This window comes from Lynx rufus, unplaced genomic scaffold (assembly GCF_022079265.1).
Source record: "Lynx rufus isolate CCGP_SWC_20201006 ecotype Redwood Valley unplaced genomic scaffold, mLynRuf1.p SCAF_31, whole genome shotgun sequence".
Classification (NCBI taxonomy): Eukaryota; Metazoa; Chordata; class Mammalia; order Carnivora; family Felidae; genus Lynx; species Lynx rufus.
The window spans coordinates 861,113-876,271 of record NW_025814847.1 but is presented as its reverse complement, the minus strand read 5'-3'; the positions used below and the strand labels follow the sequence as shown (position 1 = coordinate 876,271).

Genomic DNA, 15,159 nt, shown 5'->3' with positions numbered 1-15,159 from the left:
TAAACCTGGAACTAACAGGCTATATATGTCGATTATGCTTCGATTCCAAAAACAATAAGCCTCTAGCATCGCACTTAGCATCCTGCACTGTAATGAAGTCCACCAGCTCCACTATCCCACGAGCTCTGGAAGACGGGAATTATGGTCATTTCCAATCATCCCCAGTCCCTAGCAAACAGCAAGGACATAAAGGTTTCTGCTGAATGGGGATACTAGTTTAAAAAGCCTTTCTTTCCTTTTTTTAATGTTCTCCTTTTCCCTACTAGCATCATCCGTCTCTCAGAGAGAACGTCCACCTCTGTCGGCTCTCCACGCGTAAATCAGATCATTCGCTTCCCTCCCCGGCCGCTTCCCATGACCTTCCGCCCGCCCGTTCAGAAGAAAATCCTCAGTCTAACCCCGGCCTTGCCTGCAAGGCGGAGCACAGCTGGGCCTGCTCTTCCTCCCGGACTACTGGGCCCCTACTCACCGCGCTCCCGCTGGCCTCTCCGCCTTCTCACGCGCGCTCACCGCCCCCCTCAGACCCCCGGCCCCGCCCGCCCGGGGCCTGCCACCTCCTCACTTTCCCGAACGGCCGGTCCCTGCAGCCGTCCCCCTCTGCGCGCCTTTGGCTGAACGTTTCTTCAAAGCCTCCTCTGCGTGTTCATTGCCTTACGGTCCCTCTCCCCTCACCACAAATAACATTCCATAGAGTCAGGGACGCGGCCTCGGGCACCGCTCTACCAGCAGCACCCAGGCCGGGGCCCGCGCTCAGGGCGCATCCGCTACCTGCGTGACTGCCGCTCAGCCGCCAGCGCCGCAGCTGGAGAATGCCGAGCGTCCACCATGAGCCTCCTGACTTTTCCAAGAGGATGGGCTTTATTGCCCAGCGGACCCGGGTGGAGACAGAACACTACACGAAGGGTCCTCCAGGACGGTAAGGGGGACAGACGGACAGGGGCTTCGGCCGTGTGGCTCTGAGAATCCCATATCCCCTTCTCATTCTATTCTGTGTCCACCGGAGTCAGAGCTAACAGAGCATCATGCTCAAGTCTTACAAACTCTGAACTTCAACGAGGAAAAAAGAGAAGAAATGACCCTTACCTGCCGCAAAGAGGTTCAGGTTGGGGTGGGCGGCCAGGACCCAGAAACGATCGTGGTCCCTGCGGAAGGTCTGAACCCCAGTCCTAGGAAAGCAACAGGTAAGCAAAAAAAAAATACTAATTTCTGAGACATCTCCAGCCTATCACATACAAGAGCACTGAGTGGGAGTCAGCAAAACCTCACTGGTCCTATTATTCTGAATTTCAATTTCCTCTTGTTCATCACGATTTCCCGTTACGCTACCTTCATTGCGTATTTCTTATGTCTCTAGCTACAGAAGAACATGCTTAAACTTGGAGGAGAAAAGAATGCGCGTGGAGATTGTATTTGATGGGCAATCTGTAAATGCTGGCTGATCTCCAGGCCCCCTCGAGCTTTCCTAACACCGGATCTGACCTCTCCATATGCTGGAGATGGTTAAGAGGCACACAGAAGCAGTCTAATCTAACTGGCAGGAGACAGAACGAGACAGAGGAGGGCCTTCCCCCCAGCTGTGGTCAACACCATCGTAACCCCCTTACCTCTTGGACATATCCCAGACGCGGATGCTCTTGTCCTCAGAATTGCTGAGGATCAGCTCTTGGCGAGGGTGGAAGACGGCACAAGACACGTTGTTGTAATGACCGCGACAGGTGTCAACCTCCCACGCCTTTGACTCTAAAGGACCAAAAAGAACTAGATGATCTCTCACAACTCCCTACTACTTACTACAAGTTTAGGATTTAAAATGATGGCATCTCAGTTGGTTGAGGGTCTGACTCTTGATTTTGGGTCAGGTCATGATCCCAGGGTCATGAGATGAAGTATCAGGCTTCTCGCTGAGCACGGAACCTGCTTAAGATGCTCTCTCTCCCTCTCTCTCTGCCCCCTCCCCCACTCGCGCATCCTAAGATAAAAAATTTAAAAATAAAATAAAATTATGGCATCTCTAACCAAATGCTAGGTATACTTCAAAACGTTAAATCAGCAACTTCTTTCTAAAATGGCAATTTTCTCCATTTAAGCCTCTGAATATCTACGCGTTTGTTCTTCCATTCTGACCCTCCTATCAATAACAGCACCTCTTCTCCATCATTCTTTATCCTCTTACCCTGTTTTACTTGTCACTAGCTGTCACGATTGAATAAATATACAAGTTCCATATGCTTTAGTCACCTTTGTATCTTCAGAGCCTTGAACAGTGACTAGTACAAAGCAGGTACTCAACCAATAAATATTTTTTGAAAGAATGAATTCTTCCACTTAACTGTGTTCTGACTCCCCCAAATCAGGATGCCTCAAAAACAGGAAAATAGAGGATGGGGCAATTTTTGTGCTCCTAGGATTAGCACAACCATCTAAGGTAGGAAAATGGGTCGTGAAGTCCGGACGACCTGGCTACGTCACCTTGCTGGCCAGCAGTCCATTTTTTGGACACAGTGATACTGTCACTGGTTTACTCACCGTTCATGCGCCAGATTTTCACTTGGCGGTCATCTGCCCCAGATACAATAAGGGGCATAGTGGGGTGGAAGGCAGCCCAGTTTACTCCGCGATCATGACCCTGCGGAAAACAAGAAGTGGTTCTTCTAAAATGCCTTTATTACTCAAAGCAAACTGAAGGGCCACGCTGGTGGTTATAAAAGATGTCTCTGACTTCTACTCTTCCTGTGAAAAGACGCGAGGGGTGATGCTATTCTAAGGTATGAACACGAGAGCCACCATGTCAACCCATCCAATATTACATCCAAGTTCTCATGGCAACTCCCAGATCTTTCTCCTCCCAAGTTCAGCTTCATTTGCATTTGGGATATACTGCCTTGTTTTATCTACTTACATATTATTTCCCCAACTCATTAACATCTCAAGAACAAAGACCAATTTTATAACTTACTGAGGAAATGTGGCTGGGAAACTCTCAGCTGAGTCCCAATATCCTTTTAGGAAACGCGCAAGGTCAAAACTATTTTCATAATAATGTTAAGACGTGATTTGCCTTTTTCACTCTTACTCTCTCATGAGAGTAGAGTTTTCCAGAGGGCTACGTTGATGTGGTGATACCACTGTTTTCACAGCTAATGGAATGTGTGCTTTTATATTTCGTGTTTTAAAAAAATAAAAACAAATTTTTAAAGAAAGTTTTGTTTTTTTTAATTTGAGAGAGAGAGAGAGAGAGAGAGAGAGACAGACAGAAGCTTAAGCAGTCTCCACACTCAGTGCAGAGCCTGACACAGGGCTTGATCCCACGACCCTAGGATCATGACCTGAGCCGAAGTCAAGAGTTGGACTCAACCAACTGGGTCTCCCATGCACCCCCCAAAGATAAAAAGTTGTTGGTTTTAATTTCAAATATGGTAAAAACTCAAAGATACAATAAACCCCATGAACAACTCTTTGGGGTCCTCAGTAAGTTTTAAGAGTATAAAGAGGTTCTCAGACCACAAAGTTTAAGGATTGCTGCTTTTAAGGTATCTTGCACTTTATTTATATAGTTATATTCTGTACCGTTGCAAGATCATAGAAAAGGCAGTTTCAAATTGGCAGTGTTTTTGAGAGACTTCATGCTGTGGTTAAAATCCCCTGGGTTTTGGAGTCCGACCCAAGTTCAAATCCTAGTTCTTCCATTTACTAGATACATTTGGATTTTGGTAAACTGCTCAATTTCTCTAAATCTCCATTTTTTTTTCATCTGTAAAATGAGGTTCATAATATCTATTTCACTGGACAGCTGACAGGATTAAATTGAGTATTTTTAAAAATCTAGTCTCCTTCTCTAATGCTCTTCTATTTTCCCACCACGCACACAAGTGACTTACATCTGGCTGGTCCTCAACGAGTACATCTCCCCTCCCACCAGCCCCACTTTCACCAGAGGCCTGAGAATGGGCTCTGCTGCGGGATGGTGACAGCATCTATGCCGGCCTTCTCCCTCTCTCCCCACCGGGTTTAGCAGGTGATGTGACCCCCCCTTAGGTGGCACAGAAGCTTCACGTCTCCCGGCTCACGGACTATTCTATTTCCAGTGCCTCAAAACCATGCCCGGTACTTAACAGGCACCGCACAGATCTCTGTTGAAGGAACGAACAAGTAAGCGGCCACTTCCTGTTTCCCAGAGAGGAGCCCAGAGCAGCCTCGGGCTGTGAAGGTAAGTACCTCCAGCACGTGCTTCACCACCGCATCCGTAGTTCCAAACAGATCAACCCCGGTGATTCCTCTCACGTCGGACTCCACCGCGCCAGGGGACAAGTTCTTTTTCCTCAGACCTTTGAAGGGACAAGGAGTGGGATGAAAGACACAGAACAGTGTTACCAAAGAGAGCACGGTCACAGAGGCACAGGAAGGGACAGTGATACGACTAGTGTTAAGGAAAAGGAAGGGAAAAGCAATCTAGAGAGATCGAAAAAAGAGGAGACTCAAGAGCTCCTATGTGTTTCTTTCTAAAGACGTTCAAAACGTTAAAGTACGTTCACTAACCATTCTTTTAACAGACCCACTACTGGGCTGTCTTCCCAGAGGACGACAACCCAAACCTCGGACACAGTGAACTTCCTCAACAAGCCTCACCTCAAGAGCAGTCTATTGGAATTTCTAGTCTTTTCTGTTCTTGAAATGTGACCTCAGATGATGACCGTTCCATTTCCACTTTCAACTTTGTGACGACTATAGCAACTTTTCTTCCATCATCTCAAAAACGTTTGAGTGCTTCTCAAACTGGCAGCTGTTAGGCACCTCATGGGGAGGTTCCAAAGCTGATACGGAAACGAGACCTACTAAATACTAAATGGCTCTTTGGTGGATGAAGAGTGTAAAACTACAAACCATGCAAGAAGTGTCCTCATTCTCCTATGGGACTCCTGGGCTGAGAGCAAAATGATCAGAACTGTCATGTCTTTTTCGTTTCAGATTTTTATTTAAACTCTACCTACAGGGGCGCCTGGGTGGCGCAGTCGGTTAAGCGTCCGACTTCAGCCAGGTCACGATCTCACGGTCCATGAGTTCGAGCCCCGCGTCAGGCTCTGGGCTGATGGCTCGGAGCCTGGAGCCTGTTTCCGATTCTGTGTCTCCCTCTCTCTCTGCCCCTCCCCCGTTCATGCTCTGCCTCTCTCTGTCCCAAAAATAAATAAAAACGTTGAAAAAAGAAAAAAAATTTAAACTCTACCTACAGCGTAACTGTCATGTCCCTTTAAGCTCTTACGTAAGAAAGCTGGTTACAGATCTGAATACGTGTATTTTGCCATTAAAACTTTGGGAGGCTAGTTTCACCGGGAGGAACTACCCATAATTTGAAAACAACAGAAAAAAAACCCCAGAGTAAGAAGAGTCTTATTTGTGTAGGACCCAAATTTATGGCTCAACTACACCTATCTTTAAAAGCTATTCGCGGGGCACCTGGGTGGCGCAGTCGGTTAAGCGTCCGACTTCAGCCAGGTCACGATCTCGCGCTCCGTGAGTTCGAGCCCCGCGTCAGGCTCTGGGCTGATGGCTCAGAGCCTGGAGCCCGTTTCCGATTCTGTGTCTCCCTCTCTCTCTGCCCCTCCCCCGTTCATGCTCTGTCTCTCTCTGTCCCAAAAATAAATAAACGTTGAAAAAAAATTAAAAAAAAAAATAAAAATAAAAAATAAAAAAAATAAAAGCTATTCGCGGTACAGTCACAACCAAAATTATGCTAACAATACGACTACCTTACATTTGAAAGCACTTTGTGATTTTCAGAGCACTCTCTAGCATGTTATGTAATTTGATCCTGATAACGGCCTTTTGAAACAGGCAAGCAGATATAATTATACCAGTTTATAAACAAAATAGAATAGGGACTAAAATTTTATCTTTTAAAGCATCTGTGGAGGAAAGAGGAATTTGGAACTACTGGCACTTGTAAAATTAAAAACAAGTATCCATAACTTGGGGGAAAATAAAAGCTATCATTGAAAATAAAACCTACGTCATTTTAAGCCTAAATTGTGGCATCTGCGGGAAAATATAAACATTTAAGTTTAATGATTATAGTTCTGTTTGTTGTTTTAAAATTACAGTATGTCTCTTCTACTCCAGCAGCACGTAAACGTCAGCACTGGAGAGGCAGGCGCTTAAAAGGACCCGGTGGCGTTAATTATCTTGTCCCATCCAAGATAAGCATCAACAGGTGGGAGAAATAAAGCCGATGCTGTCACAAAAATGCACTCTCCACGGCTTCATAAATACGTTGTCAAAGGGATGCCTCTTCCCGTTGACTTCGCTGGTCTCTTTAATGGGATCTGCCCACTTCTAATGAGTCTGGTATACGAAACAGATTCAAAGGAAGACACAAAGACAGACGGCGGTGAGAGACTTCACCTCCAATAAGCGTCAACAAACACATTAAAAGGAAAGCGTATGACAGAATGCAAGGCTTTGCTGCACTTTCTGTCATGATCCAGGAAAGGGGAAGAGCAATAAAAACAGACAGATGAACAGTGACAGGCAGTGAAGAGATACTTAGAGAAGAAACAGTTGAGCCTTCGACAAGCCACTCACTACGACTGAACGACAGATGGAAAATTTCTACAGCAGCTACTCAAATCCAGAGGGAAGGGAGTCCACTCTCAGACTGGACCAGTTTGACGCATGCTTCCCAATGGGGACCAGGGGAAGTAGTAAAAAGAGAGGGATGAGGACAGGAATTGGCAGCAAATTAATACTTTTTTTAGTCGTCATCGCAAAGATTAAGCCTGAATTACATGGGCTTGACATGCAAAGGTGGAAGCACATTGAGATAATTTAACTGGCAGTTTACTTGGAAGATCAGGCCAAAAAAGTAACCTGCCTCCTACACGTAGATTATAAATATACTCTGTTTTTAACACATATTTTTCCCAGCCTAACAGAAAAGATTCAGGTTAAGTAAGCCCCATGGGGCTCGATTCTCATGGGACAGACAACAAGGAGACAGGTTTTCCTTTAAAATTTGTTTCCTTATTGCTCATCTAACTCAGAGAGCTAGACATGCCGAGAAATTAGAATTTTGAGCAGTCCTTTAACTGTGAGGGTGTCCATTCTCTGACTCAGAACGAACTTTTCCTCTCTCAGAATTACCACCTCTGGTCCCTAACAGATCTGAAAGGTAATCCCTCTTCCTGTATTCAGACTCATCTGAACTCAGGCGAAAATAACTCTGCTAAAAAGAGTATGCTGGTTTGCAGAAGAGGAGAGAATAAATGTAAAAGTCTAACTCAGAGCTCCACTTGGTTAGAGACCACAGCATTTCCTTTCACTCTGGTTAAGGGGTTACTAGAAGTCGAGAGAGCTGTGAGGAGAGAAAAACACTCAGAAATGGCGGAGAGAGCAACAGCGTTAGTGCAGCCAGTTAGCACAAAACTCCCGGTATCGCTTATGCTAAGTAAGTACAGCATTGCAAAATTATTATAGCGCATCCACGCACTGCACACATTCACGAGCCAGTATAAGCCCCAGCTGGGGTCCACACTCTCCCCCCCTCTTCTCTGATTTCAGGCCCTGAATTCTGATGTGAAAATGTTCTCCAGCCTACAAAAGTCAAGAGAAGGATTTCTTGCCTTGGGCACTTCAGGTTACCAGCGAGAGTCCATCCACCTAACTGTCCCAATCGCTTCAGCCAGGCCACAGGCACCTGCCGCGCCGGCATCGGGCGGCGTAAACACCACTCGCAGAGCGCGGCAGTAGGAGGCCCTGCTCAGCCCGGTGCTTTACGGACAGAATTAAGCCCTGCTGGCCAAAGCAGCAGTTTATGCAGATGACAAATTAACTTCTTTATGACCTACGGTGGCATTAGCTACGTACCATCTCATAAGAACTGAGAAAACAGTCGCTCCAAGTATTGAGTAGCACTTAATTCTGTCACAGAACTCTGGCTGGGAAAGGCTATTCTAAGAATCGCAGCTGAGCAGCTGGAAGAGCGTGAGCTGGATCCAACCCCATCAGGCACCCATATCCCGAGACAGAGAGGGTGACTGGAATGTGCACGCAATGAAAAACCACGAAAAGCCACAGCCGGGTTACTGAGAGAGTAAGCGAGGTCCCTGGCGCCAGCGGTCAGGAGAGGGCACGGGCTCACAGCGCCTGTGCTTCAACTCCTGTCGGCAAGGCTGGTCACATCCGGGTGTACTTCAAAAAGCCTCGTCAGTGGGACGAAAAACTGCAATGGCAAAAGCCCTCGTGGAACAGGCCACAACCGCCCCATCTCCAACACAGTCTGGCTGAGCCCATTCCCTTCTAATTCTGACCCTCTGGAAATGGCAGTAATTCTAGAAATTCTAACAGGAGAGTCACCACAACAGTTCACCACAACACAGGACTCAGACTATCATCTCCGAGTCAAAGCCAATATGCAACATACACGGAGTTTCTGTCAAAAGCTCTTCCCATGGTTGGGAAGGGAAGGGAAGGGGTGGTGGAGACAGGGAGCATTTATGGCACCGAAATTAAGTTTCTAGCTCTTCAGATCTCTGCCAAACATACTAGAAAGTAAAACAAAAACAAAAACAAAAACAAAAAACCCCAAGACTCTGCTCCGCAACTGACCCCCCTCTCCCCCGGCTGCTTCCCTTGCTGCATGAATCTTAACCAACTGCTCTTACAACGTTCCAAATGCTGCTCCTGCAAATCCAAACCTGACTTGCTACTCGTTGGTGGCTTGCAAGTGGCTTCCTGCCCCGGCCCACCCTGTCACAAGGAGGCCGAGAACAGTTACCACCCCAGCCATACAATTCAGAAGGGTGGCTCCTTTACCACCACAAAGAACCAGGCAAGGACCTCTGAGGGGCCTTCCTTTTATAGAATGAAACAGGTGTCTTGCAATCTGACCCCACTGACCCTTCACAGAACCCGATCTCTAAGAATTCCTAAGGCAACAAACGAATAAAAAGAGACAATTCAGCAACTGGTAAGTAAATTTTACTGGGCAGAGGACCCCCGCATCTAGAGCTCTGTTTCCATGTTCCATCCGTCCACAAAGCACTTCCGTCCATCCGCATGCCTGCCTCACAGGTTACAGTCCTTCCCCAGCATTTCAACTCCCTGCTTAGCAACTTCTCAGCTTTCCTCCACACAGCACTGAACATTTGAATCCGAACCCCCAAATCAAGACACATAAAGTGTGAAAGGAGGAACTATCCCCATCAGCCAACATGTACACATCTGTTTTAATTTCTGATTATTTTAATTTCTAGAAGTCTGCCCATTAAAAGGTGTTCTAGACATAAGAAATCCCACCCTCCCCCGTGCTCCTTACACTAGAAGAAATATAATAGAGGGAATGTCCTATTTCTAAACAAGGCCATAGGATCCAAGAGTCCTGTGTCCCTGCACTAATCTATTCCCCAAATTTGTCTTTGTCAAACACGTATTTATTTCTTGTTTTGTTTTACTGGAAAGCATGATTCTTAATCAAATACTCCCAACTGTACATAGATTTTAACTAAAAACAGTTCTAATTAAAAAGTAAAATTTTCTTCGAGTTCAATACGTTTTCTGGAGCAGCCACTTTTCTTAAGGAATACCTCTAACACAAAGAACCATCAAAAGCAGATTTAATACCCTCAGAAGCAAAGACACTACATGATACTGCAAAGACATTACATGAGAAAGAATATTCTACATTTTCCTGCTGTGAGCCAACCACCCTCATTATTTTAAGCAATTGCAGTTTTGCGGCAGACATGGTTAGGCTGTCCCCTGAACTTGGGCAGCTCACCGGAAATATCCCAAACACGCACAGTCTGGTCCAGGCTGGCCGACACAACCAGGTCTTCTGAGGGGTGAAACTGAGCACACATTACATAATGGTTGTGCCCTGTTAACACACTGCAAGAAGAAAAAAAAGAAAGACAATACCAAATTAGAGGCAGGACTCAACAGATTCCTACACGTTAAATACCACTCTCTATACTTCACAGACCCAAGTACTCTCTTTGGAGGCAACGGCAAGCCATCCTAACGACTGTGAACTAGTAGCAACAAGCAAGGTCAGCTGTTTGAACAACCGCCCCTTCTTTCCTCTAATGCTTCAGTATTCAAACGTTACTAATTTCTGGAGAAGTGAGATAGCGCAGCCCCCTCGCATATTGAAAACATTCATATGTCAAAGTAAGCGGAGTCTTAGTAATTCATACTAGAAACTATCAGTTAGATTTGGGGGGGGGCATAACCCTCTTAAAGGGCATCCTTTTACATGGTCCTTACATCTTTGTGGAAAGCCCACAACCCAAACACAAAGCAGGATGGAGGTCTAGACCTTGACTCACGTTTCAAGGGAACAGAACTGAAAACCAGCTAAAAGATTTGTTCTAAAAGCCTAATGATATGACCTCCCTTTCCTGGAAGAAATGACCAGAAGACCCAGAGTCATACATTACTAACAAGATTGCCTCATTTTGTATGTAAGAGCATCTTACAAATCTAGTCAGTACTTAATCAGCAGGAAGAGCCCACTAGGGAAGGGAGACGATGGTTCTAAAGAGAAGTTCATGATGTAAACACAGGCAGAACAAAGCCTGTCTCTGAGCCCCATCTCCTGCTTTACCAGACACAGGTTCTAGACTGCCAGTTCCACACTCGGATGGTCTGATCATCTGAGGCACTCAGAATCCAAGGATATTCCTGAAAGATAATCCAAGACAAAGGGTTTCAACATTAAACAAACATGTTCTTTCAGGTTCTGTGATCACTTCTCTCTTCGGAGGAAACATTCCGTGGCCTGGCGTCTCAGCTGTACCAGCAAAGGGACCACAGCCTCGGATTTGTCCGTCTCGCTGCCTCCTCCCCACCATTCTATCAGCTTTTCCCACGTTGGTGCCTGCACTTGGGAGATTTCAGAATGGAAGCCAGACAAAGGCATAAAGGATCCTGAGAGGCAAATAACATATACTGTACTCACTTTCATGTGTATGAGTGTGTATATGTGCATTTCTACTTATACATGGCTAGTCCTAATTTAAGATCCTATGAAATGATCTTCTCCCTTTAACCCCAGGATTAGACCACTGATTTATGGTCTGACTTCTCCTTATCAGACCATCCAGTCTCAAAAAATTCCCATCTTAGGAACCAAAACAGAAAATAACATCTAAAAACAATGCAGCTTATTTAGAATCTGTAATTGAGAATAGGAAGCATTTGTTATTCACGGTTGTATCTTCAGCGCTTAGCACAGAACCTAGCAAGTACAAGGCACACATATACTTACTGGGCCAAGAAAATAAAGTTTCCCTAACTTTCCAGCTAGACGGCAACTTGTCCCAGGCAAGTCTTCAGCAGGTCCCTTGCACTGATGACCGTCCCTAGTTCACAGATCATCCTATTGAGCGGTTACCATTCTCAAGCAGTTTCTTTTTTTTTTTTTTAATGAATCACATATATGTTTATTACTTAACATCACTGAACCCTAGTTTCTTCCATTCATAAAATGGGTTATTATTGACATTTTTGAGTGGAATGATTCTCTGAAGGCTGCCGTCCTGCACATGGAAGGATGTTTAGCAGCACAGCTGGGTTCTATGCACTAGATGCCAGCAGCCTTCCTTGCCAAGCCCTAACAACAAAAATGCGTCTGGACACTGCCACATCCAGACTCTGCCACATCCTCTGGGGGACAAAATCTCCTGTGGTTGAGAACCATGGAAAAGGTAACAGAAGACCATTCTGGCAGCTCAGCAAGCATTCAATTCACGTTGGCCACCTCCTCCAACCATTCTAAACTTAAAAGCATGACCCCACAGGGTCTGACACTGCACGTGATTTCTTCAAAGTCCCAGCAGTGCTGGAGGGAAATTTAGGATGAAAGAATCTGGAGAATGACCTTAATCAAGTGTATTTCCTCTATTTTGTTTTGTGCATTAAGAGTCATGCATCAAACCGAGAGCGCACTTGGCTTCATTTCTCTAAAGTGAAGTATGTCCCCCAGGATTAAGTGCCAGCAGGATGGCCTCATCGACAACACCCAGCCACAAGCTCACAGCAAGGTGTGCACTGTTGCTGAGAATTTTTTTTCCCAACATCTTAAGTGTACTCTTTAACTCCTATCCCCTATATCACACATTCCCCCCCACTCAGCTCCCCTCTGGTAACCACCAGTTTGTTCTCTATAGTTAAGAGTCTGTTTCTTAGTCTCTTTTTTTTCCTTTGCTCACTTGTCTCTTAAATTCCACACGAGTAAGATCATACAGTATTTGTCTTTCTCAGACTTATACTGCTTAGTATTATACTGTCTAGCTCCATCCAGGTCATTGCAAATGGTAAAATTTCATTCTTTTTATGGCTAAATAACATTCCCGTGTGCGCACACGCGCGCACACACACACCATAACTTCTTTATCCATTCATCTATCAATGGACACTTAGGTTACTTCCATAATTTGGCTACTCTAAATACTGTTGCAACAAACACAGGAGTGCATGTATTCCCTTGAATTAGCTTTTATATTTTGGGGGTGAATATCCACTAGTGTGATTACTGGATCCTAGGGTAGTTCTATTTTTAACTTTTTGAGGAACCTCCACATGGTTTTCCACAGTGGCTGCACCAGTATTCACTCCCACCAACAGTGTACAAGGGTTCTCTTTTCTCCACACCCTCGCCAACACTTGTTTCTTTTGTTGATGTTAGCCATTCTGACAGGTATGAGGTGATACCTCACTGCAGTTTTGATGTGCATTTTCCTGATGATGAGTGATGTTGAGCATCTTTACAGGCATCTGTTGGCCATCTGGATGTCTTCTTTGAAGAAATGTCTGTTCATGTCTTCTGCCCATTTTTAATTTTTTTTTTTTTTAATTTTTTTTTTCAACGTTTATTTATTTTTTTTGGGACAGAGAGAGACAGAGCATGAACGGGGCAGGGGCAGAGAGAGAGGGAGACACAGAATCGGAAACAGGCTCCAGGCTCTGAGCCATCAGCCCAGGGCCTGACGCGGGGCTCGAACTCACAGACCGCGAGATCATGACCTGGCTGAAGTCGGACGCCTAACCGACTGCGCCACCCAGGCGCCCCTGCCCATTTTTTAATTGGATTACTCGGCTTTTCTGGTGTTGAGTTTTATAAACTCTTTGTATCTGGGACACTAACTCTTTTGTCAGATGTCATTTGCAATCTCCCATGCCATAGGTTGCCTTTGAATTTTGTTGATTATTTCCTTCGCTGTACAGAAGCTTTTTATCTTGATGTAGTCCCAACAGCTTACCTTTGCTTTTACTTCCCTCACCGCAGGAGACACACCTTGAAAAATGTTGCCACGGCCAATGCCAAAGAAATTGCCTGTGCCGTCTTCAAGGATTTTTATGGTTTCAGGTCTCACGTTTAGGTCTTTCATCCATTTTGAATTTATTTTGGTGTATGGTGAAAGAAAGTGGTCCAGTTTCATTCTTCTGCATGTTGCTGTACAATTTTCCCAACACCATCTGTTGAGGAGACTGCCTTTTTCCCGCTGTATATTCACTCCTCCTTTGTCAAAGATTAACTGACCATTTAATTGTGGGTTTATTCCTGGGCTCTCTCCTCCATTGAGCTCTGTGTCTGTTTTTATGCCAGTACCGTGATGTTTTAATTACTACAGCTTTGTAATAGAGCCTGACGTCTGAAATTGTGATAACTCCAGTTTTGCTTTTCTTTTTCAAGATTGCTTTGGCCATTCGGGTCTTTTGTGGTTCCGGACAAATTTTAGGATTGTCTGTTCTAGTTCTGTGAAAAACGCTGGTGGTATTTTGATAGGCATTGCATTCAATCCGTAGACTGCTTTGGGCAGTATGGACCTGTTAACAATATTTGTTCTTCCAATCCATGAGCATGGAATTTCTTTCCATTTCTTTGTGTCTTCTTCAGTTTCATCAGTGTTTTACAATTTTTAGAGGACAGGTCTTTTACCTCTTTGGCTAATCATTCTCAAGTGTTTTAGTTCTAATTTTAATTATTCTATCCTAAAACTTACTTTTTGAATTTTATAAAAAGAAATAAAATATACTTAGCCAGGAAATTCTCATTTATTTCATTATATTCTTTCTAACTTAATTCAAGAGACTCAGTTTACTAGAGTCAAGAAATGGTACAAATTAAATCTAATAGCATAAGATTATAGAAAGATCCAGCCAGGTTGGGACTGGATTAAGAGGCTGGGAGTCTCTAATCTATATGTAACTCGGTATCTGTCTTCTAGGATACCTGATAGATCAAAGAAAGTATGGGGGTGCCTGGGTGACTCGGTTAAGTGTCCAACTTCGGCTCAGGTCATGATCTCACAGTTCATGAGTTTGAGCCCTGCGTCGGGCTCCGTGCTGCCGATAGCTCTGAGTCTGGAGCCTGCTTCAGATTCTCCCTCTCTCTCTCTGCCTCTTCCCCCACACAAGCTCTGTCTCTCCCTCTCTCTCAAAAATAAAACGTTAAAAAAAAAAAAAAATTAAAAAAAAAAAAAAAAAGAAGGTATAAAGCCTGGGTAAAGGAAAAGCCTCTACTGTACCCTAAAATCCTAAGATAGAAGCACCTAATTGTTAATGCCTCAAAACATTTGTTAGCTCATCCAAAGGGCATCTAACCTTGACCTCCCTCCAGACACACCTACTTAATCACACCCACATGGGATCAGTCTGCAAACTTTTATTCACTAGAGCTCAGTAAACCTAAAATCCAATTTCTACTTTTCCCTACAGAGAATCAATGACTTCCTTATAGAGCCCACTGAACCCAATTAAATTAAATTCAATATAACCCTGAGTGCTTCGTTTTGAAAGACAGAAACAAAGCAGAAAGGTCAATGCCACATGGTTTCTAGAAGAGTCACTCCAAAAACTCCACTAATTCTGCTGTCAGGGGTTCTTGAGAAGCAAGTAAAGATCCCCACAGGGCAACTGAAGAATGCTCTACAACTAGAGCTCCCATGGCCACTTACGTGATGAAAAAACGTGGTGCGGATGTAGTCTAAATGCCCAAGCAATGTGAAGAGACAGCGCCGAAGCTTGTAATTCCACACCTGCAAAGAGAAATCCATCTAAGGGACTCAGGTTTCTCAACAAGTAAGTTTGCCCTATATTTTTGCATTTCTATATAGGTAGGAACCTTGATAGGAAGTCTCATTTAAGACTTGCTTAAGGTTGGAG

General features: G+C 44.6%; 1 protein-coding gene across 2 annotated transcripts in view; it reads right to left on the bottom strand.

Annotated features, from left to right (window-relative positions):
- COPA (COPI coat complex subunit alpha) overlaps window positions 1–15,159 on the bottom strand; it is a 45,602-nt gene that overhangs the window by 22,673 nt on the left and 7,770 nt on the right. For both annotated transcript variants that reach the window (XM_047092790.1, XM_047092791.1), the window contains exons 4-10: window positions 14,952–15,032; window positions 10,598–10,674; window positions 9,770–9,879; window positions 4,216–4,325; window positions 2,527–2,626; window positions 1,605–1,740; window positions 1,084–1,166 (exon numbers count right to left, since the gene is read on the bottom strand). In XM_047092790.1, the coding sequence (XP_046948746.1) occupies window positions 1,084–1,166; window positions 1,605–1,740; window positions 2,527–2,626; window positions 4,216–4,325; window positions 9,770–9,879; window positions 10,598–10,674; window positions 14,952–15,032 (697 nt within the window). The remainder of the gene's footprint in view (window positions 1–1,083; window positions 1,167–1,604; window positions 1,741–2,526; window positions 2,627–4,215; window positions 4,326–9,769; window positions 9,880–10,597; window positions 10,675–14,951; window positions 15,033–15,159) is intronic.